General features: G+C 41.6%; 1 protein-coding gene across 1 annotated transcript in view; it reads right to left on the minus strand.

Moving 5' to 3' along the window:
- Positions 1-128: 128 nt before the first annotated feature.
- Positions 129-23,120, minus strand: part of itprid2 (ITPR interacting domain containing 2) — a 49,744-nt gene continuing 26,752 nt past the window's right edge. Inside the window, exons 7-22 of the mRNA XM_073473370.1 lie at positions 23,051-23,090; positions 22,811-22,906; positions 20,598-20,745; positions 19,588-19,648; positions 13,840-13,947; positions 13,193-13,556; positions 12,723-12,948; positions 11,985-12,036; positions 11,400-11,482; positions 8,206-10,014; positions 7,123-7,170; positions 6,550-6,674; positions 6,317-6,431; positions 4,965-5,030; positions 4,477-4,803; positions 129-3,749 (exon numbers count right to left, since the gene is read on the minus strand). Of these exons, the coding sequence (XP_073329471.1) occupies positions 3,642-3,749; positions 4,477-4,803; positions 4,965-5,030; positions 6,317-6,431; positions 6,550-6,674; positions 7,123-7,170; positions 8,206-10,014; positions 11,400-11,482; positions 11,985-12,036; positions 12,723-12,948; positions 13,193-13,556; positions 13,840-13,947; positions 19,588-19,648; positions 20,598-20,745; positions 22,811-22,906; positions 23,051-23,090 (3,776 nt within the window). The 3' untranslated portion in view covers positions 129-3,641. The remainder of the gene's footprint in view (positions 3,750-4,476; positions 4,804-4,964; positions 5,031-6,316; positions 6,432-6,549; positions 6,675-7,122; positions 7,171-8,205; positions 10,015-11,399; positions 11,483-11,984; positions 12,037-12,722; positions 12,949-13,192; positions 13,557-13,839; positions 13,948-19,587; positions 19,649-20,597; positions 20,746-22,810; positions 22,907-23,050; positions 23,091-23,120) is intronic.

Consider the following 23,120-nt stretch of genomic DNA (forward strand, 5'->3'; position numbering starts at 1 on the left):
AATAGAGAAACTTTGAGAGATTAGAAAAATAAGATTATTATTGGTTTTGTAATCTACAAATTAATACAAGGTGTGTAGTCCATTCACTATTTAAAACACAGTGTATATAAGAAATGAGGCATCACTCATTTGTACTGAAAATAAATACATCTTTATTATTCTCATCTCTACAGAGTGATCCTTCCCCTGCATCCCGCTGACAAGACATCAATACAAAATACACATTATCATTAATAGACATCAAAAGAAATTAATAAACACCAACAGTAAGACAGGGAAGTGTAATTAGAAGTGTGTGAAGGTTTCTTGATCAGTAAAAAAAGAAGCACGTCGAGCTTCAGAGCTCAGTGAGTGTTGGTCCAGCAGAGCAGAGTTTGCGATCAGTGAATATGAAAATAAAGTTTTCTAAACACACTAAGTCAATAAATGGTGAAAGAAATCTGAGTTCGAAGGCCCAGTTAACAATGATTGATGACTTAGGTCTCATGATGAAACTTGAACCAGCTCCAATAGCTGAATGAAGACTGGCTGAAAGCTCAGAATCATTACTAACTGGACTTTTGAGCTCAAAATCTCTTCACCACACATTGTTTCCAAAGGTCAAGGATGAGCATCCACAAAAAACACTATCAATACATATACTGTATTTCCAAAAGTTCAGCTTTCAGTAATTTTGATTCTAATGTTAGTTTGTGTGAAAATTTCAGAATAATTGTTCCATGAAGAAGATAAAAAAGAGGTATTTAGGAGTTTGTCTTGACTGACACAAAGGCTTAATGCTAAAGACAACAGAGGTTTGGTGATTGGCAATTAGTAATTAATTGTTCAGTGGTCAATCAGTCCTGTGTATTTTGTGCAAAGAGGAAGAAAAACAATCAATCTCTAAATAAAACCAGCAAGCTGCAGATTAATTTGTAGGATGACTGATCATATATGAAATGTTGGCCCTGACTTACTGATTTCTTACCAGTAATCAGTATGTTCTTATTATTGCACAAAGATGTGTCATCAGACAGTTTGCAGCTAACATGCTAATGTGGCTAACATGCTAATGGGGCTAAGGCTTGGGCTGTACTGCCCATTCACCCATAATGGATAAGCTTCCCCCTCCCTCGAGGTCATCACATCATCATCATCGACATAAACATCAACATCATCAGTCGCCATGACAACTTACCAAAACCTACTACTGTAGAGTAACTCTCTATCTCTATGCCTGACCGCCACAGTACCTCATGACATCTCACACTAACATTATCACCTGCACAGTAACAACCAGCACACAGGAGGGTGCACATGGCATTTCGGAAGTCGCGTTCTTCAGGCCTGCTTCTAGTACAGATCTCCCAGGGTTTCTGATGTGATATGATGTATATTTGCTGTGTCTTTTAGAGCTTTGATTATTTGAGCAATAACTTCACTTTTGGTGACCTTTGTTCATCAGCTAAATGATCTAACTAACACTTGGTGACTGAACCTCTGGCGGACCTGGGCTTTTAACTATAAAAAATAATATAACCGCACTTTAAGGCAAGAGGCAAGAGGCAAGAGGAACACAAGCGCAATGAAAATGATGGTGGCGATGATGATGATGATGATGGTGTTGATGATGATGATGATGATGATGAAGGAATGTTGACAGCTGTAGGATCATAATCCATTAATTTTATACCTCGAAGCTCTCTTTGAATCCTTTACATTAATGTGAAATGTGCATGGAACTGCCGTAAAAGCTCAGCTGACTCAACTCTTATTGAAGAATAAGGAATGTAACCCCTTTATAAAAGGTGTAAGGGTATAGATTAAAACATTATTAATGCATTTACAGTATTTTTAAGGCAAGTTAGTCCCCCGTGTGTTGGTCTGATAACATGTTAAAGGCTCAATTCAGGTTTTGAGATATCTGTCTCTAAGATTTCTGCCTCCCTCACAATACCATGGAAGACACAAATATTTATTTTGGGGTGTTTAAAGCATGGAGAATATCATTAAAAGTAAGAAATCAGATTTTCATTAAATCAAACCCTGTTGTTGATATCATTCGTGATCAGAAGGTTAGCCACTCAATGCATCTATATTCCGTAATTACCCCTCTATATGACAATTTTTACTGTTAATGGCGGAGTCCCCCATTACTGCAGGTGATTTAAATGACCAACCTACACTGAAAGCTATCAGTCTCACTGTTTAGTGTTCATTGTCCTACAGTTGAATTGGAAGAACTAATGGTACTTGTCCACAGGATCCATCGTTTTCACGCCTCCCATTTACTGTCTATGTACTGTAAGAGTGCAATGCATTCTGGTAGCAGAGCATTGTATCGGCCCCACCCGTGAGTTCCCATTGCCCATAGACTTTACATTGTGATGACATCACAGATCACAGATTTTAAATCGCTATTCTAAGCTTATTGGAAGTTTTGCAAATATAAAACCTCCATGGATCAAAAATTGACAACAGAAAGAGTTCGACCTTGTTTGCAGTTCTTGGTGCTCTGTCAACAGTTTGAGCAGCACCCTCCGGGACCTGGTGCCAAGGCGTCAAATGACGCCCCTGTGGACACGTACCTCTACTGCTAATGCAACCACAAGATTTCCTAGTGCTGCCGTTTCACATTAAAAGCATTCAACTGGCTTTTACTGTGAATCAGTCACAGGAAATGCAATGTAATTGTCAGCAGGGTTACCACTGACTGTCGTAGCTCATCAGAACAGTGTCTACAAAATAAGACATGGTAGTTTTTGGCATTTTGGCACCAGTGTATCAGTTTTAAATATTGGTGAATCAACCAGGACTGAGATCTTCATGGTTATAACCTTCTTTTAAAACATCTCCAGCAACTTCCCACCTCCTATGACAGACTCCCAAATAAACTAAATTTAATTCACCTGTACTGTATTGGGTTGTAAACAGAAATCCACAGAAAGATTTTAAAACCTGGAACTAAAAAAAAAACAGCAGGAAGGGAGGAAATTGTCTCATTTGGGTGAGCCAGCAGTTTTCTGAAGTTTGTATTGAGTACATTTAACCCTTATCAGTTTGTGAATTTTTCACAGTAGTGCCCTATACAGACAGGTTTATCCACAGTTTTTGACAGTGATGAATGCTTAAGTTACAAGCTACTGATTATTAACTATTATCATAATCATCATCAGAACATATCTTTTGCTCATGTCCTGATCTTATCACTAGTAGTGAATATACTGGTTGAGTACTGTTAGAAGTACTATATGTAGTACTAATAGTATTAGTGGCACTGGTAGTTTTAGGTCTGGCTCTGTTAGGAAAAGAAATTGTGATGAAAAAGCAACACATTATAGCTAATGCTTCACAGGGACAGGTTGGTCCAGACTGGTGTTCCCAGCATGCATCACACCAGCACACTAGAACACATAAACAACCTTGTCCCACCATGCGTCCTGTCTGAGGCCTCACCCTCCACCTCTCACTTACGAGCATGCTTGTTAACAGCAGGCCGGTCCACAGGTGGGGTAAGTGAGGTTAATCACATGTAAGTGATGTGTTCATTTCATCATCAGTGTTACAGACATACAGTGTTACTCAGCTATACAGTGTTGCAGACAGACAGTGTTGCTGCTCAGGCTGAAGGTGAAAGGGGCGGTGCTCTGCTGATGACATTACTACAGGGGGTGTTGCCTTGTGGGCAGCTGCGATCGCTGTGGCGACATGGTAGCCAGCAGCTCGCCGTAGATCTCCCGTCGGACCTCCTGCGCTACGCTCTCTCGTATCTGGAATGTAATAGAGACAGAGCTGGTGAAATAATTCCTGATAAACAGGGAAACAGCTGCTGTCGTCATTGAGGTCTTCTGGTTTAAAGAAAAACGCTTAATTGCTTTATTGCTGAGTGTTAGATGAGCTGAGCAACTAATCTCCTGACTCCAGCTTCATATTGAATATAGACATGAGAGTGGCATCAATCTTCTCTCAGCAAGAAGGTAAAAGGTCAAAATATTCCTTAAAAACAGCTACATTGTGCAAAAATGCTACAGTAGTTTCTTTGAGATGATTTAGATTTGGATTGTTTTCTGGTCTGCAGTCATCTGAAGGCTGAAACAAGTATCCAATTTAAACAGTGGTGCAGCATAAGACGTTCTTTCAAAGATAAACTAAAAGAAATAACCAGTACCAACAGTGACAAGCACTGCATTTTGCTGCTGCTGCTGTAACTTGTTCTCCATCCTGACACTATGCTCATTTATGACCAACAATGTAAAATGCAGAGATGATTTTATAAATAAAACCTATGGCTAAACTTAACAGTTGATAACTTTTTTTCACGACAAAAAGAAACCTTGACAAACAAAAAATAAGACAAAATGTATTTAAAAAGTAATGATAATGATTAAGATTATGTTACATTTTCACAGTTTATTCGGGGATATTTTTCCTTTGTACACAAAGTTTAACATAATGACTGTAATTAACTATAAATCAAAAGTGCTGACAGACTGTTACCTCTCTGATGAGCTGCTGCAGGTTGTCCACTCTGACTCCTCCTGCTGCTCCCTCCACGTCTGGTATTTCTCGTCCTCCTCCTCCTCTGTCCCCCTCTCCCTCCTCCTCCTCCTCCTCCACCTCCTCCTCAGTATGTGTGTTGGGTCGAGGTGGTGGGGCTGGGGTTATGTTAATTGATGCTCTATACATGCCTCCTATCTGCTCGCGATCTCCTCTTTCTACTTGGACTGGACTGGAAGATCGAGAGGAGGGGTTGGTGGACGGTGCGTGACCGTCGTAGCTGATCTCTGACTGGAGGAAGTGTTGCTCTCTGAGGAGGTCTGACACCTGGACCGACAGACAGGAAAGCATTATGACAGTGTTGAGCATTACAAGCCTTATACAACAAGTGTGTGTGTGTGTGTGTGTGTGTGTGTGTGTGTGTGTGTGTGTGTGTGTGTGTGTGTGTGTGTGTGTGTGTGTGTGTGTGTGTGTGTGTGTGTGCTGACCGGCTCCATGGCTCTCAGTGCAGAGACACTGGACAGACTGTCAATACTGCTTTCACTATGGAGACCCTGAGGAAGAGGTGACAGGACCAACAGCATTACTACACGTTCACACATCGCAGGTCTGTCTATGTGTTTTTAGTTGTGTGTACATACAGGATTTGTACAAATTTACCATTTTAAAAGTGCATTATTTTCCAGACTTCTTGTTAGATTTTTCAGACCACATTTGACATTTGAGTACAAAATCGCAAGATGTTCATAATGTAATTAAATGTTTCTTAAACAGTTACTATGTAAAGCCAACCAAACTTGTATGTATTTGGGATTGTCAAGCCAGTCCTTAGAAAACTTGCATTTATCCGTTGTGGCCATTCAGTCCACACTTCAGAAGTTTGCAGAAAGTTGGACAATGATCCTCTGTCAAACATCTTTGCCCAAAGAGGAAGTAAACTAGCCTGTGCTACCTATACCTGTGCTATTTTACCTTGACACATTGATTCCCAAAGTGTGAGCCGCGATCCCCAGGTGGGCCCTAAAGATACTGCTGGTGGGCAGCGAGAGGTCATTTATAATAAATTAAAAAAACAAAAACTTAATAATGTTCTTTTTTGTAATTAAGTTTGAAATTACCATACAATATTTATGATCAAATATTTACATTAAAAAAGTAATCAGAACTGACAAGGTAGTTAAACAACATACTATTCTTCCTTTATCTGACCTATTTTTGCCCAGTGTCGTGTGTTGAAGTCTGTTTGTAACACAATTCAGGTGACAGGTGAACAATATTATTTGACCGTGTTCGACATTGGCACATATCTTATATCGCATCAATGACTACTGACGTTGTCATTACAAGTTTTGGTGGGCCCCAGAAGATTTTCTGATTCAAATTGGGCTGTGTCATTCTTAAGATTGGGAAGAGCTGCCTTAACATACTGAATAAATAATATATTATTGTTCGTCCCATATCTCTTTCATAAAACTGAACTGGTATCTGTGCAACCTTGTTTAGTCACTGTGTCTATGGAAACGCAAGTTTTTTTTTAAAGTTTGTGATGCTTTGTATGGAGCAATTCAAAGATATTGCACATTTCTTTTAAACTAATTTTTTCGCAGATGTCCAGATTTGTTACAGTTATAAGGCACTTGGGGGAGAGCTAATGGGCCACAGGTGGGATTCAAACCCTGGGCCACTGCAGCGAGGACACATGTATGTACATGGGGGCACACGCTTTACCAACTGAACAAAAGATCACTGCACTGTCTCCCCACTCCAAACGTCACAATGAATTAATTTTTAGAAATTCTGAATTTTACATCTGACCAAATAAATTAGGTCATTGACGTACCCTGCACTGCGTGTGATGTGTGAGCTCCATCAGTTTGTCCTCCAGTTGTTGTTCCAGCTCCTGCAGCTCCTCTCTGACTGCTGACCTCAGGGACTGAAGCTGCTCCAACTCCAGCCTGTACGTACACACACACACACACAAACACACACACCAAGTTTGTTTTGTATCATAGTATCACATATCATCAGTCCAGATTAACATATAATATTTATCTGTTTGCTATGATGAGTCACCTGTCAGCAGGGCTCAGGTGTTTGTAGACTAGAGCCTGCTGTCGGATGATTGACAGCTCCAGGTCCATCATCTGACTGCGGAACATGTTCAGACTCCGCCTCTTCTGCTGAAACTCTCCCAAAGACTGAGAGAGAGAGAGAGAGAGAGAGAGAGAGAGAGAGAGAGAGAGAGAGAGAGAGAGAGAGAGAGAGAGAGAGAGAGAGAGAGAGAAACAAAGTGAAACCCACTTTATTGGTAATGACAACAACAGTCCTCTCTGATGCTCCCTACTGTGGATGGAAGTAGTCCCAATACATCATACTGCAAACTAATGGTGTGCAAATATTAGGATATGCAAAGCTACTGTGTCAATATCATATGACTCTGAATACACAGTGGTGGGGAATATGTAAGTAAGGAGCACATTGTCCTGACATGTTCTCCGCAGAGATGACTCAAGACTCATGACTCGTCAAAGATTAGAGCTGCTTTCACAGGGAAGTGTTGATTTTGTGTTTGTGTCATTGAATTTCAGTAAAAGAGATTTAATTATAGCAGGAAGTATTGTCAAGGGAGTATTGATGAGGAAGTACCTGGTGGCTAGGCAGAGCTGCTCTGTGCTCACTGAACGGGTCCGGAGTCTACATGGAGAGAAAAATTATGTCAGGACAGGAACAAGAACACAACAAGCTGCCAACAGGATGAGTTATTAGAGCTAACCTAATCAAATGCATGTCACTCAAACTATACCATTCAATAAACTACAGGAAGTGATGCAGTTACTGCTGGTGTTGGGGAGGGGTTTCAGGGGTCATGAACAGCAGGAGTCGAACAATCCCATCATTTTCAACCCGCAGCATTGCTAGTCATTACTGCTAGTTTACCAAGGTGAAACTGGAGGCCGATGTCTAACAACTAAATATAGGTCTGTTCACCAAGACATGGGAACTAAAGAATGCCACACATACAGAGTGTTGGTGGTTGGTTTTGATCTATGCCACACGCCTCTGGTGAAAAATGTGGATATAACTTTGGTCACTTGGTTCATACAGTTTTGATAACTGACCATGTTAATTGCTGACTGTAAATTGCAAAAGTATACATATTTTAAACTAACCCCCTGGATCGACACATATATTTGGAAGACAAAACAAACACAACAAAGGCAAACCATTGTAAAACCTCCACCTTCATCTTCAAGGAAGAATTTGACATAAGGAAATAAGCTAATCCACTTTTTTGCTGAGAGTTAGATGAGAAGACGGATACCCTTGTCATGACTGTACACTAAATATGAAGCCACTGTCTGAAGTCAGTTAACTTAACTTAGAATAGAGACTAAAAACAGGAGGAACCAGCTTGCCTGGCTGTGTCGAATGTTTAAAAGATTTCACATAACAAGATTTCTCAACTCACTGATAAACATTTTTATCTCCTTTGTTAAATCTGTACAAAACCCAATGTAAAAACACCAAATAACCATTTCACCAGGGATATATGCAATACTATTTTTTTAATCCAGATCCGTTGAACTGCTGACTTGTTTTACAACCTGTCTGATTGTCTAAGCACTCATGTTTGTAGTTCCATCGACCTATTTTTATGGCAGGAGCTGCAAAAACAAAATAAAAGTAGTAACAACAACTTAAGAGCCTGGAGGACTGAACAAGACTAACCTGGCTAAGACTCTGAACCGTCCCTCTGATGTCATGCAGAACTTTCCTCAGCTGCATCTCAGTGCTGGATGGAGCAGGATGAGTGAGCCCTGGGTGGAGGCTGTGACCCGGGCCGAGGGTTGAGGCCAAGCCTGGATGGAAGCCTGGAGCAGAGGGAGTGAGCCCATGGTGGAGGCTGTGTTCTGGAGGCAACGGCGGATACTGGGTGACGGGGTGGGGGAACACCAGGTGTGGATTCATATGGTACCCATGGAAACCGAGGTAGGGTGAGGCAAACTGCGAGCCGTGAGGTGTGGTGTGGTAAGGTGAGTGATGACTGTATAGAGGATTGTAGCCCTGGAGGTTTCCCAGACTGGCATGGTGATGATCAGTGGTAGTTGAGGGCTGGTGCAAGTTCGAGTGGCTGCCGTGCTGGGGGGTTGTGGGGGTTGCAGGTTGGTGGAGACTCGCGAGACTAGAATGGTGAATCATGGAGGGACTGTGGTTGTGAAGGAGGTTAGGGAGGCTGGTGTATGGCTGGAGAGGGGAGGGGTACTGTGGAGAAGGGTTTGGAGTGAACAGGTATGGGCTGGGATTAAGGCTAGGACTAGGAATGGGGCTTGGGTACTGAGCAGTAGGGTTAGCATTAGGGAACATCATCTGCCCTGGATACCAACTTTGCTGGTTTTGGTTGGTGTTCATGTTCTGTTGGAACTGGCCTGGCTGCTGCGGACTGAAGGAGAGATCAGGGACACTCTGGGTGCTCCACGATTGAGCATGGCCTCCTGGTGACCAATCAGGAGGAGGGCTAGAGCTTTGCAGGGAATAGGATGATCTCATTAGGTATCGTGGGATGGGTTTAGGTGGGACTAGAGCTTCTGTGGGATGCCTTGGTTGGTTGATAGATTCAGATGAAGAGGCAGGGTTTATGATCAGAGTAGACAGACAGTTTGTTTGTCCGTCCACATCATCTTCCTTCTCTTCCTTGTCCCCTTCGGACTCCTGGGTGTATCTGAAGGAGTACCTGGGCTCAGTGCAGGATGCCTGGCCTCGTCCAAACTGGATCCTTACAGAGGACACAACCTTTGCGGGCGACAGGAGCGAGGTGGGCAGGGAGGAGGACCTCTGTAGGGGGATACCACCTCGTCCCCGCCCTCTTCCTTGTCCTCTCCCTTGGATTTGGGATTCCTCAACTGACTGTGGGTCAACTCGCCACCCTGCCCGGCTCAGCTGGTTCCGTTTGGCTCGTTCAAGAGCGCTGAGAACCGGAGAGGATGGAACAGGGGGACAGGGTGAACCAGAATCATCCAAGACTGCATGCTCTTCTTGGGCCCTGTCCTCAGCATCCACTCCCTCTGTTGGTGTTTCTGTGTCTGCTGCAGTTTCGGTCTGGTTTTGAGAGTGTTGTGGTTCTTGTTTCGAAGCAGGCTGCTTCTGGGTGTGTTCTAACTCTGGTTGTGGTTCTTGTTCTGCAGCAGACATACTCTGGGTAATCCCTGGTTCTGTTACTGGTTCAGGCTCGGTCCGGTCCCCATTATCAACTCGGTCCTCGTCCTGGGCCTCATCCTGCTGCGTTTCCATTGGTTGGTTCCTGGGGAGCTGGTGGGCTGTATATTGTGGAACCTGCTCTGAGCTGCCATTATGCTCATCTTCTACCCTGGAACTACTACTCCCATCAGCCTCAACAGCACCACTGCATTCCGCTTCTTCCTCTGTGCCATCTGGCAGCACAAATGCTGGTTGGTCGACTGCAAGGGGCGTGGCCACATCTTGTGAAGGGTGTGATGTCACAGTGGTCTCGCTGTCACAGCTGTCACTACTCTCCTGCACCTAATTACAATTAATTAACACAGCAGTGTTGGAAGAAAAACTCAAATACCCATTTTATATAAAAGTACCAATACAACAATGAAAATTAAATAGTTCAAAATACTCCATTACAAGTTAAGGTCCAGTGTGTATGATTTAATGGCATCTAACAAAAAAAACCCTCGCCTCACCGTACGCTCCGGTGGCTGCTAAAAATGTGAAAAATGCGAATGGCCCTCTCCAGAGCCAGTGTTTGGTTTGTCCATTCTGGGCTACTGTAGAAACTAGGGTCCGACCGATACCGATACCTATATATGTCTTAAGTTACATGGGGCATTTTGAAACTCTGACATTAAGCATTTTAACCATTCAGTCATTATGAACAAAACTCCAACCAGTGAGCCTTTTCTTGCTTAACATTATCAAAGCATGTCATCTTTTGGCCTGTACTGCTAGGTTAGCCTAACTTTACCGCGCTAACATTACAAACAGATAAGCATGACTGACACAAGGAAGCAAGTCATGACTTTTTGAAAAATCACGTGGAAAAATAAAAGTGTTAACATCGGCAATTACGATTAATCTCAGATAGGCTGTAATCGGCTGATTACATTGGACGGCAGATTAATCGGTCGGGCCCTAGTAGAAACATGGTGGTGCAACATGGCAGACTCTGTGGCGGACCTGCTCCCTCTGTTGTTACTGTATAACAATTCTTACTTTCAGGTGATTATACACTGAAGAATACATACATAATTATGAATATAATATTCAACTTCTGCCCATATTATATTTGATTTCTGCCCCTAATTACCACACACTGGACTTGGAAGTCTTGTATTGCATTCAAAATATCAAATTAATTTTGTAGAATATTTTTTATGGGTGAATGGTTATATATGTAACATAGATAGTTACTGATGTATCCATGTGTGAATAGCACATAGGTGCTGTAGGTAGTCAAGGTGAGATAGAGCTAGTTTTAACTACTGAAAAGTGCTGGAGTAGAAAAATAGTCACATAAAATTGAAATACTTTGATCTCTTGTATCACATACATACCTTAAATCATGGAGGAGGATTTAAACACAGGGACTTTTTATGATTACTAATTGCTAAACCTGATGTGTATCTGAAGGATTTTACTAGTCAAACCCTTTATTCTGTAGAGTTATGAAAATCAGAAGCAGCTACAGTGGTTCTAAATTATAATTATTATAAGAGAAATATTTTTCAGATTGCATTAATAGGTTTCATTACACACAATGAAATCCTTTTTCTTCCAGTTCACATGTGATTAATCTGTGGGATGTTTTTCCACTTGGTCAGATAAGGCTCTGACGGGAATCGTATGAGTCATTTCTAAACATTTAAAGGTCAAAGTTGAAACAAAACACACAAACAAACCTTGAGGTAGCTGTTGGAGTCGGCAGAGGGCTCCTCAGCAAAACCACTGCTGTCAGACTGCTGACTGACTGTCCTCAACAGGTCTGATAAGAGACAGACAAACATTATGATTATTGCAGCACCTCTTCTGTCCTGGTGGCGTCAGAGTATTATCATCTATACTGAGTATAAAAACACGGCCTGAGGTGAGAGGACAGTGTGTCCTCACTAAGTAAACTGAGAAACAGGAAACGGTATACAGTATACACTGGACAGGACAGAATATATTTAATATCCTATGTAAAAACAGAAAAAACACTCAGACTTTTAGACTCATTTTAAGTCTATTTATTCCTTTATAAAGCATTAGATGACCTCATACCGTCATGTATCAGTGACTTTGTGCCTTTCATTTTATGTGCTAGTAAGATCCTCCACTGCCTTTCTTTCAGAAGTTCCTAATTTTTCAAACAAGAGATATGGTGACACTGATTTCTGTTTTTACGCCCTTTACATGTGGAATATCCTTCCTCTGGAAGAGGTATTTCTGGTATTTTTAAAAAGAGTGTTGCAAAAAGTTGAAAATAGAGGTTGAGGTGAACTCACCAGTGGTTCTGGAAGACCTGTGTGGCAGAGCTTCATCTTCGTTACTCTGAATCTGAACGACAAACAACAGACTGGATTTTAAAACAAAGCTGCTGAGGGTCAGTACTTCACTCAAGAAACCCTGAGACCTTTCACTAAGAGGTCAGTCTATAAATGTTTATGATTATGCAGATACACTGGGTCAACATGCTTGCACACCTACAGCAGCAGCTAGCCCATCAGGCTCCTCAGCAGGTATAAATCACCTTAACGGGCAATCCACTCTGGTTGTTGAGGGGTTTTTGACATTTGTCACATGTCTGTCTTTGGGAACATCTACAAGTCAGAGTCCTTTTGTTCTCTGGCATGATAAGTGAAGCGTAAGCTCCACAGGAAACTGTTCAAATCCCAGAAATCTTCTGTTGTCCATAAGTTGTGAGCTACTTAACTATAATCATAAAGACTGATCAAGGCCACAATTTTCACTGTGAGCTTACTGGTTTTAATATAGGCATATTCCCCTAACTACCAAGATATGGGGTGGTGAGATGTTTGATCGGTCCAGGAGAAGGCAAACTCCTCAATGTGGGTGGCAATTTAAATGATCAGAATATACTAAAAAGGCACTGGCAACATAGCGCTATGACCCAAGAGAACATTACACTTCTCATGTGTGGGTGGAGTTTGGAAAACCTGTGAAGGGGAGTCCTGGCATTACCAAATACAAGTATGAAGAACCCATTCCAGGAGAACCCGTACCTCCTCCATGTCGAAAGAGTCTGCGTTTTCTGTCCGAAGCTGGGCCAGCTGGAGTGGAGCCAGGGTGGGAGGAGCTTTCTCTGGGGTTGAGGTCAGGTTCTTCTCCTCCTGCACCTCGTTGACCACCTGGATTCCATCATCTGTTCTCTGATTGGCTGACTGAAAGACAGCTGACTCTGGTTGATGCTCTCCATTGGCTGTTGGTCTGGTGCTGCTCTGTTCAGGGCTGACACGAAGAGAGATGTTGGTGCAGTCAGTCAATATATCAGTCACAGGGGCGGGTTTTCTGTGGAACGAGGATCTTTACTTTGATACTTTAAGTACATTTTGCTAATGTACTAAGTAAGTTAGATTCTGAATAAACTTCTACTTGAAGTATTTCTTCACTGTTTTACTTTTCTACTATTGCAAACTGGTTTAAATACTAGCAAGCTAACGTTAGCTTCAGTTACTGGCCTATCCAGCATTACCTGTCATCTGTTTCTCCATCCCCGTTGGTTTCCTCCGTTACCGTTGCCAGGGAGCAGCTGTCTTTTTTGCGGTTGTGTTTCTGGTTGACTGTCTCCACCTGGTGGTCATGGTCAGTCCTACAGCTGTCCTGTTCTTGCACAGTGTGTGCATGACCGTTGGTGTTTGTGTGATCAGAGGGGGCTTGTCCATTCATCTGTGTGTGTTGTGTGTTAGGTGTGTGTGCTTCAGTTGACTCAGAGGAGGCTGCATTCAGGTTGTGTCTGCTGATGGTTTTCTTGAGGAGTTTGGCGACATTACGAGCCGAGCTGCTCCTCTTCAGAGCAGGAGGTAGCTCATTACCCCCACCTTCTCCTCCTTCCCCTCCTGAGAGAGACACAGGAGGAACAGAGTTTTTCGTCAATTTAACATTCGACTACACATAAGAAGAATTTGACTAAAGTTGACTATATAATACTACAATTTACATGGAACATTGACGTCACAACTAAAACTAAAGCAAATCTGAAAATAGTATATATTCACCATATGTCCTCCAAGGATTTATTTTTCTATATAACAGTCAGTATAAAAATCAGTATAAGGCCCATGGCTCTCTGGTTCCCTTAAGTCTAGACTACAGAAAAACTGTCCCTCAGTGGTTGGTTACCTTGGTCCCTGGAGCTGAAGCACTGAACAGGCTGACCAGAAACTTGACTGTAGAGCTGGAAGAACTCGTTAGCTACTGTAGTCAAGACCTCAATCTGACGGAAACGACCTGACGGAAACAGACACAATACAAAAGTGTTACAAAGTGCTTAATGGAGCCAAAATTGAGACAGAAAAGACCATTTAAAAACTTGAATATATAAAACTGTTAATTTAGGAAACCGCTAATGAAAACAAAAGATGCTTTTTAAAAAACTGCACTGATTTGGATTCTCTAAGATTCTGGAAGAAAACATCTTCTTAACCTGCAACGACTGCTTGGCAGTACAAACAAGTCGTGAACACAACACTGATACATCATCACCTTTTAAGTTGGAATGGGCATCTTCCAAGCAGAGACAAATCATGTGTCAAAATAAGGTTACACTGTGCACACATGTAGCATATTGCTAATATGCTTATTCTAACACTGTAGTGCTGGTTAGACTGGACTTGATGGGAACATTGATGCAAGTTGTGCCTCGGGACCCTAAAAGGTTTATTCGGCCATGGAAGTAGCTAGATAGCTAGTTAGCTACATGGGAAGATGACATCTCCAGTCTTAATCCTACCTACAATGCTCTGATTGGTCGATTTTTCTTCTAACCAGTGGAAACAGCTAATAATGAGCAAAACACCAGACCTAACAAATCTGACATGGAGGTAATGAGTCAGAGGTTTGAAATCAGGCTAGAAGTATTTACTGGACGTCACAACATTGCAAGCTGTATTTTTTGATATGGTAAATCATCAGTGTGAGCTCAATGGTCAAGGTTTGGTGTTTTGTTTTGCTGCATTCTCAGAACATGACAGACAGATTATATATCTCTCCTTGCATTTACCTGTCTGTGCTTTTCTATTTACGTCGTAGCACACAGATTCTATTAGATCTATTTCACACAGTGTGATAAGCAATGAACCAGGAGAAGAAGAAAGCCAGAAGTCATGGGGCAGTCTGTCACATCCACAGCTGTAAGAGGCTGATGACATTTTGTTTACAAAGCCAAGAGCTGATGGAATAAAAGAACGCAAATATCCGTGAAAGGGTGCTTGATACGGGGGCCTTTATCATGTGATATCTAGCAGTGAGTACACCAGGAAACAAAATAGTTTAAAAAGACTGAACATGTCAACATACAGCAGCCAGGCAAGGCTGCTCCTCATCTGAGACAGTTCAAATATCCATTTCCTGGTGTCTCATAGTTTGTTTTTAAAGCACTAACCCAACAAATATCCATCTTACAAGGACATTCAGTCTAATCCTCGGCCTTGTGAAGATGAAGAAGTCTTACTTTTCCTAAAACAGGCCACGAATCAAGTTCCAGTGCAGTTTGTCTTATTTTAGGAAGCTTCTTGAAATAGCGACAGCAACAAGACAGACACTGCTCCCCATTTACAGGTAAAAAATGAATGTTTCAGTGGTTATGAAACAGTCTCAATTTACAATTGATGCCTCTATATGACCCACATAAGAAGACAAGACAGTTAGTGATAAGATTGGCTATTTCTGTATATTTAAATGAGTTATTTTTTATGGTTGGATGTATCTGGGTTGGATAAGCCATAAAATCAAACTCTTTTTCATGCTGTGTGCTGAGTATGAATTGAGGAGTCTCACAGACTGAGGAAAGAAGCTGCTTCTGTAGTCTTGTGGTCCGGCACTGAACTAAAACTAAAAGTTTACTTTGTTTCAGATTTTGTCATCTTTAGTCCACAGAGGCCGCCAGAATCGACAAAAAAGTTCCATGTAGTAGCTTTAATATTACAGTGCACTATAATTACTGTAATATTATATTTTTTTTATACTGAATATAAAATGTGTTCACTTGAAAGTGCCCTAAAAACTCTTACCTGAAATACAGCACAGACTTCCTCTCTCTTATTCTCTCATCTCTAACCCATCCTGACCACTAACTCCTAAAAACAGACTTGTGGTCGGCAAATTTCATTGGTGGCATTTAGTTACATCACTGCTGTCATGTGAAAATATCATCCAATTTTGGTGATTTTCCTTCTTATTTAATCTCAGATGAAGGACGGAAGTGTCTTCTCCGAATGAAGGAAAGCTATTGTTGTTAGTGTTGCAGCAATTTATACTTGCAGCAGCAAGAATTAACATTTGGCTACCAGGATGTAGCACAGGACACAGGGAGGGAATGAAGGTACATAAAAACATTTAGCTTCTAACTGGCACAATTTGTTTCAGACCCATTCTCTTTGTCATAACTCAGTAAGATCTGAACACCCAGACACGACACTCATATATTCAGGTTCAGTGTGTCTTTGACCTATTATTACACATATCCTTATGATGTCCATTGTGACTAAATGTCCATAAAACTACATATGAATCAGGGGAATGAAGACATTCCTGATAGCTACAGAACAGAACTTGCCTGAGAATCAGTCAATCTGAGTTTTCTTCAGGGAGGGTAAACCATGTACATACATGGGTAAACTGCAGATGGGAACTGCTTATAGCTTTTTCAGCATGGTTTCCATGATGCAAATTTAGCAAAATGTAAACAAATATAGGCAAGAAAATCTCAAGTTGAAGTCCACAGCCTACCTCATTCAATTCATAGCAACTCAGCACCAGAAGAAGGAGAAGACGTACTTTAATTAATCCCTTTACAGATCAATTCCTTTTTTTCCACTCTGTTGTTATTTCTTTTACATACACAGGCTCAAAAAACACACAATGGAGCTTTATGGAGCGTTTGGGCTTCATTTAGCTTTTAGTTTTGGTTTTATTGCACATTTGCTGTATGGTTCAATCTCAGTGCTCTCACTAACACCTCGTTTCCAGCTGTAAGCAGCAGCTTTCATTAAAAAGCTCAGATGAACCCACAGTACACTGTGTGACTAGCACCAAACAGCAGACAGACAAAGTTAGAGACTAGCTGGAGGAGAGAGTGCAACATTTATCAGCAAAGGAGCAAGCTACTTTTCTCAGGAGCTGGTGGAGACCAAACCAGAGTTTAAACCAGTGTGTATGTTGGACTGTTTGCTTGGTGTATTTGACTTGGATACTAAAAGACCTCCCACTGAACTACTCTGTCCAATATACACAGTTGTTTGTCCACCAGTGTTTTGGTGTTTTGGGTGTTTTTGTATGATTCTTACTGCAAACCGATTTCCCTGTTTAGGACATTAAAGACACCTTGAACTCCAATAATTCAATGATGTTTCTCTGTGTCGGCTGGATGTGGAAGTAGGCAGCTACTAGCTTAAATGTTCGGCTGCCAAAAAGTCACCAAAAAAATGAATTAATGCATTCTTAAAACAACAAGCTGCAAATATTCTGAAAATGATTAAGAAAACCTTCCAGTTAAAACAATTTACAAACAAATGATGTCCATGCTACAAACCAGTCAGTCATATAGTCAGCTACTACAGTCACATCTGGACATGACTACAGAACATTAAACCTCTTATTTCAGCAGCCGCGTGTGATGATAGTAATAGTGTGTGTGTGTTTCCTGCTGACTGCTGACTCTGCATTAATGCTTATTCTGAGGATCATAAAACAGGAAGTGAGGAATAAGAGAAAACGACACGTACTCCCTACTTTTTTCTCTCTTCATCCCAAGAGATTTTTTTTCTGATGGTGAGAACAGAGCTTACATAACAAACAACAACACACACACGTGTCTGGGATCCAGGGAACCGACGGAACAGTATGAGAATGTTCTGGAAAAGAAGAAAGCTTCCAGGAACCACAGACAAACGAGAGGCTGTTAAAGGAGCAGTTCATTTAAAAGAACAGATCCAGCTCAAGTACTCACAAAACTCACTGAAGCTTCACGCAAAGTTAGTCAACAGTTAGTTTTAAACCAAACATTTACGAACAGCATCTCAAACCCCCTCCCCCTCCACACCTTTTCAATGTCGGAAATGTGGGTGACCTGCGTCTGACAATTTCTGTTACTTTCCGAAACAGACAGTCTAACATTCACACCCATTTTACGCAACGATTGGCCTGTTGTGGGGCGGGGAGAACGGAACCAAGGGTTGAACTTCTTTCTAAAACCCTCTTTTTTCATTCCTCACACAATTTGATCTCTTTTCATGTGTACAACTGAGTGCAGCACTGTGAATGTTCTCTAGAAGAGACAAAGGTATACAACGCTTTCCTCACTTGAATGCTTCTCGCCTCTCCTCTCTCTCTATAACTGACCCTGCCTTCAAGTGTGGTCATTTGGAACACCTATTAACTATTCTCCCCTCAGGTGTGGTCAGGTGCCATGCTGTACAAACTAATTCTTTTTTGAGCATACTGACACCTTTAGTGACAACAGGGCCACATACCCTAGGTGAGTGGTGAGTGACGAAACGCCTTCCTTTTTATGTCGGTGCCCAACAGGTAAAAGCAGCCACACAGCCTGCGTGAGCAGCACGGCTCAAGCGCTTCTCATACTAGGCTGCGGCGGTGCACCATCTAGACATTCGGAGTCTCTCCTATTTTTCCTGCGTCATGCGCAGAGTTTTCAGCATAAACAGACCTTTGGACAGTCTTATCGACATTAAACCACCGTCTATATCTGTAGAATATGTAACACACATGAAATGAATATACATTCTCTCTCTTAATGAGGGTAGAGGGAAATCACCTCATCAAGTTTATTGATAATTATCAAAGGCAAACTCCATGTAGAAAGATAGGGCTGGCAGTAGCAGCGTTACAGCAGGTCCTTCTGAAGAATGCAAACAGTTTTGTTAACTCAATAACCTGCACTTCATTGTGCGTGTCTTTTACTACAGCAAGCTACAGCAACCACAAGTGAAGAGCCAAACTGGAAATTGAACAAACAAAACAATTGGCCAGGCCGTTTAAGGTCAATAAGAGTTGAAAAACTGGAGCCTAGTGGCAAAAATATAAATCTGCTGCACTGAACAACATAAAAAACTGACCAAAATAGCAGAAATATAATTACAAATTCTAGTCAATACCTATTTGACCCATGTGGAAGTGCAAATGCTCAGAGCACTTGGCTAAACAAAATGATTAACTGTCTTAGTCACCTCAAAACAAACTGGGGCCAGTGATGAGTTCAAACTTTGCAGACCTGAAGTACTTTATACTATTGAGTGATTCATCTTCACACACACAGAGGATCTTTGGCTAAGACTTTTTTACAGCACCAAGACAATTAAACTGTCAAGAAGAAGAAAATCAGCTGTGTGCTTGTGTTTAATTAGGGAGCCAGTAACTTCATGCAAACACAAGTTTGAAACAAAAAGAGGCCAGGATGTTAGCGGAGCAGGTCTGTGCATGTGTGAGTGAATGCGTGTCTGTGTGCATGCGTGTGTGTGTGTGTGTGCATGTGCGCGTGTGTGTGTGTGAATGCGCGCATGTGTGTCTGTGTCTGGGACAAACAGATCTTTGTCCCTGCTGGCGGTGTTGTCCAGGCAGTTGGCAGAGCAGCTAAAAGAGCTAAAGGACCTTACAAAATACCAAAATAATACTGGGAACAGGACACACACAGTCTTTGAGCTTCACTTCCTCTGTCTACAGTTTCAGGACATGAACCTCTGAGCTCATCATCACTAAGCAGGGGTAACCCTTCATCTGCAGTGCTGACATATTTGGGTGGTGTTGCCCTTCTTAGGCTGACTATTTAACACACTGTTGTTGATGTAGGGAGTACAGTCGTAAAGATAACTAGAAAGGATGAAAAAGCACTGTAGATAAGATGGAGGTACATACTAGTCAGGGCGTAGTTTGGGTTCTCCAGTTCCATGCGCTGCAGCTGAGCTCCCAGGTAGACCTAAAGGTGAACCACAGGAAGTGATGTCATGATAAAACATTATAAAACAAGAATCTGTGATTGATGATGCAAGACAGATAAATAAGTTAATCTGGTGTGTTCTGGTGAGTAAATGTTGTTCACCACTTCCAGACTAAAGAGCTACTAAATGAAATGCCGTGAAATTCTGTAGAGACATTTATGGTCCTGAGAGGATGAATCCTAATGGCTTTCATGATCCCCTGACTTTCCCTCAAGTGCCAACCGCAGGTCAAAATGTTCCCTTATCCCTCATAATATGTTGGCATCTTCTAGATGGACTGGCACAAAATCTTGTATGGTTGAATCCTAATGAATTCGGAGATCCCCTGAGTTTTCCTCAACCACCACCACGAGGTCCACATTTGTGGTTTTGAGGAGATGAAATGTGTGTGAATGGACTGCCATGAAATCTGGCTCAGACACTGACGTCCTCCTCAGGACGAATTGTAATAAATCCAGTGACTTTAATAAAGCACCATCATCAGATCAAAGTGCTATTATGTCTTTACTATTCTTGTTTATAAACAAATACAAACAAAATTAACATTCTCGCACTGTTGGCATGACAACATGCTAAATTATGATGGTAAACAACTGCTGAGCGTCAGCATCTTAACATTGTAATTGGGAGCATGTTGCTCATCTTATTTTTCTTAGACTCAATTTGTTTCGATAACGAAATTAAACAGGTCGGTACAGTTGTGTAATAGTTTGTTTGTGTATAAGACTTCTGTGTTCTGGGTGATTAGGGTTAGGACATTCTGACTGTCGGCCCGCTCCACCATGGAGTGCACGGACAATGAAGAGGCCTGGAGTATCAGGGCGTATATCAGCATTTGTGCTGCCCTAACCAAGAGTTCATTGACATTGTATCAAATTTGTTTTCACTGAGAGTTTCTTTCCAGTGTTATAACACTGTCATCAGTACCTTGATGTCGATGCCTCGGGCAGAGGATGTGTTGTTGATGAACCTAGACGGAACCCTCGAGGCAAGGTCGGGTTCTTCTCGACCAAAACCAAGATTTAAAAGGATTTCCTCAGGGTCCTCCTCGTACAGGTCCAGCAACTCTGACACACTGTAAACACACACAGAGGCAGTCAGCCACTTAGTCAGTAAATTAGTCAGCCCGTCAGTCAGTTAGCTGGTGAGTTAGGCTGCTGGTTAGTTTAGTCAGTCTAACCGCAGGTTAAGGAGGATCTCCTCTGGATGCTTCTCTGACTGCTCCAGCACCTCTGAAACACTACGAAAACACAGACAGCCAGTTAGTACTTCTCACACACAGCTTGCTTTTAGTGGGTTAGTCTGTTAGTGAGGCAGTTGGTTAATTATTTAGTTAGTGATGTAGTTAGTTAAGTGTGATAGCTCTGCCCCTTCCCAGCTCCTCAACACACCCACCTAGAAGAGAAGAGGAAGAAACCAGACACCTGACCAGCAGCAGAGGATCAGCCCCTCTAGAATCCACCAATGTTGTTTTTGTGACTACAGTGGCCCAGAAAGACCAAAACTGGAGCTCATTTTGCAGCAGCCTTTTAGTCATTCTGTCTTACTACATGGCCATTAAAACCTACCTACCTTTTCTAAATACCTTTCTAATGGACTTTCAATGTAAGTAATCCACAGCCCTCCTTCCATGCAAAAATATCTATTTAAATGTTCTGACACACACAGTGTGTGAGGCATGAAGGATCTTTTGTATGATCAGGAAGAATGATTAAAGTAAGCAATAACTATTTCAATGTTAATATGAGCACTTGAGTGTTGTTTTTAAGTAGAAAATCACGAACCCTTCCTTTCATGTTGCTTAAAGTGGCTCCATGAAGTTCTGTAATATTTTTGCAATACTGGGCTGATTGTTGCTTTTGGCTGAAACATAAAGAACATTCATGTGTCACTGCGTCGTGTTTACATTCCTTACAGCTGAACCGACTGCACAGTGTAATGTAAAGGAAGTAAAGCATGTGTGTCACTGCGTCAGGTTTATGTTTCTAGTGATTCAAGCAATTTGATGGTCAAACAGACATGTGCATCTTGTTTCTGTTCTAAGCTAGGCTACCTCTTTTTAAACATTTTGATGCATCAAGAAACCTAAAGATTCATCCATAATCGCATTGTGGCCATCTGACTTGAAATGAAATCGAAAAGGAATGAATCGTGACATGCTTTGACATTCCCGTCCTTAGTGTCTATATATCACTGCTTTGTTGGCTTGCCACCTTGAATTAATTAGCTTTCTTCCCGACACTCCCAGAAACCCATAGGCCAGTGTGAACTATTAAACACAATACACCATTCCCTTCCATCTGCTGGAGTACTACCCAAAGCCTGGCCCCATTAGCCACGCCTCCTGCTCTGACCTCATAACCTTGCCCCGCTCACCCTCCACCACCACCACCAATCAATCAGCCTTCCAAGACTAACATCCACCACAGACAATCAGTTGAACAGTAAATCCTCCAAACACAAACCTACTCATGCACCTTAGACATTAAAATGTCATTAGTTTATTGACCACAGCTGCTTTAAAGATGGAGATCTGTAAAAGTTTAAACCCAGATTTCCTGATACTGACACTGTGAGCTGTTTTCATTATTAAAACCAATCAAGTTTGACTGGGGCGAGCTCTGAGAAACAACCTGGTTCACGTCTTTACTGTTGTAGGTAACGTAAGAGAGAAGCACATTATATTTATGTCTGTCTAATGTTAACTTTGACTGCTTTACAATAAAAGCCACCCCATGTTTTGCCACTTGAATGCCTTTAATGTGATTTAAAACCAGTGCAGGAAAAGTGGACTCTAAACTGCTATATAAATAATGCAAATACACTGTTTACAATGTTTTTTTCTGCTAAGATTCTTTGCTTTAAAGGACTTTTAGAGACCTGAAGAGGTGAAAAGTATCTGAAATATTACACAAGGGGGGAAAACAAATCATAAAAGATCATAATTTCATGTAACTGAATTATTATTGTTACTCTGCTTAAAATGCCTGTAACTTAAAAGTTTTTGATTGGGTACAGATGAGTTCTCTGTAGTGTCATTGAATTGGTTTGAAGTGAAGTTTAACAACAGCCCTCTGTGTCTCCACCACTCTCTACCTTAGACCACTACGTTAAGTCCTGCACTGACGAGGTGAACTGACCTAGACACAGTGCTGCTCTTCCCTGATCCTGTGGAGTTCATACTTCTTCCTCCTTCTTTATACCGACTCCTCTTCTGATCAGCCGCAAGACCAAAGCTACATGCATACATAACACACACAAACACAAGGGAACAGTAGAAAGAGGAGAGAGGAGACAGGGGAGAGACAGAGGAGACACTAAGTTATCAACCAGCTGAAACTATTTATTGAATGCAAAGAATAAAATCAAAGTGTACTCACCGGGGTTCAGTTTTATTGTTACTGGACTGAAGATGGTTGGCTGCAGAGAGAAACAAGGACATTATTATTA

This window comes from Pagrus major, chromosome 9 (assembly GCF_040436345.1).
Source record: "Pagrus major chromosome 9, Pma_NU_1.0".
NCBI lineage: Eukaryota > Metazoa > Chordata > Actinopteri > Spariformes > Sparidae > Pagrus > Pagrus major.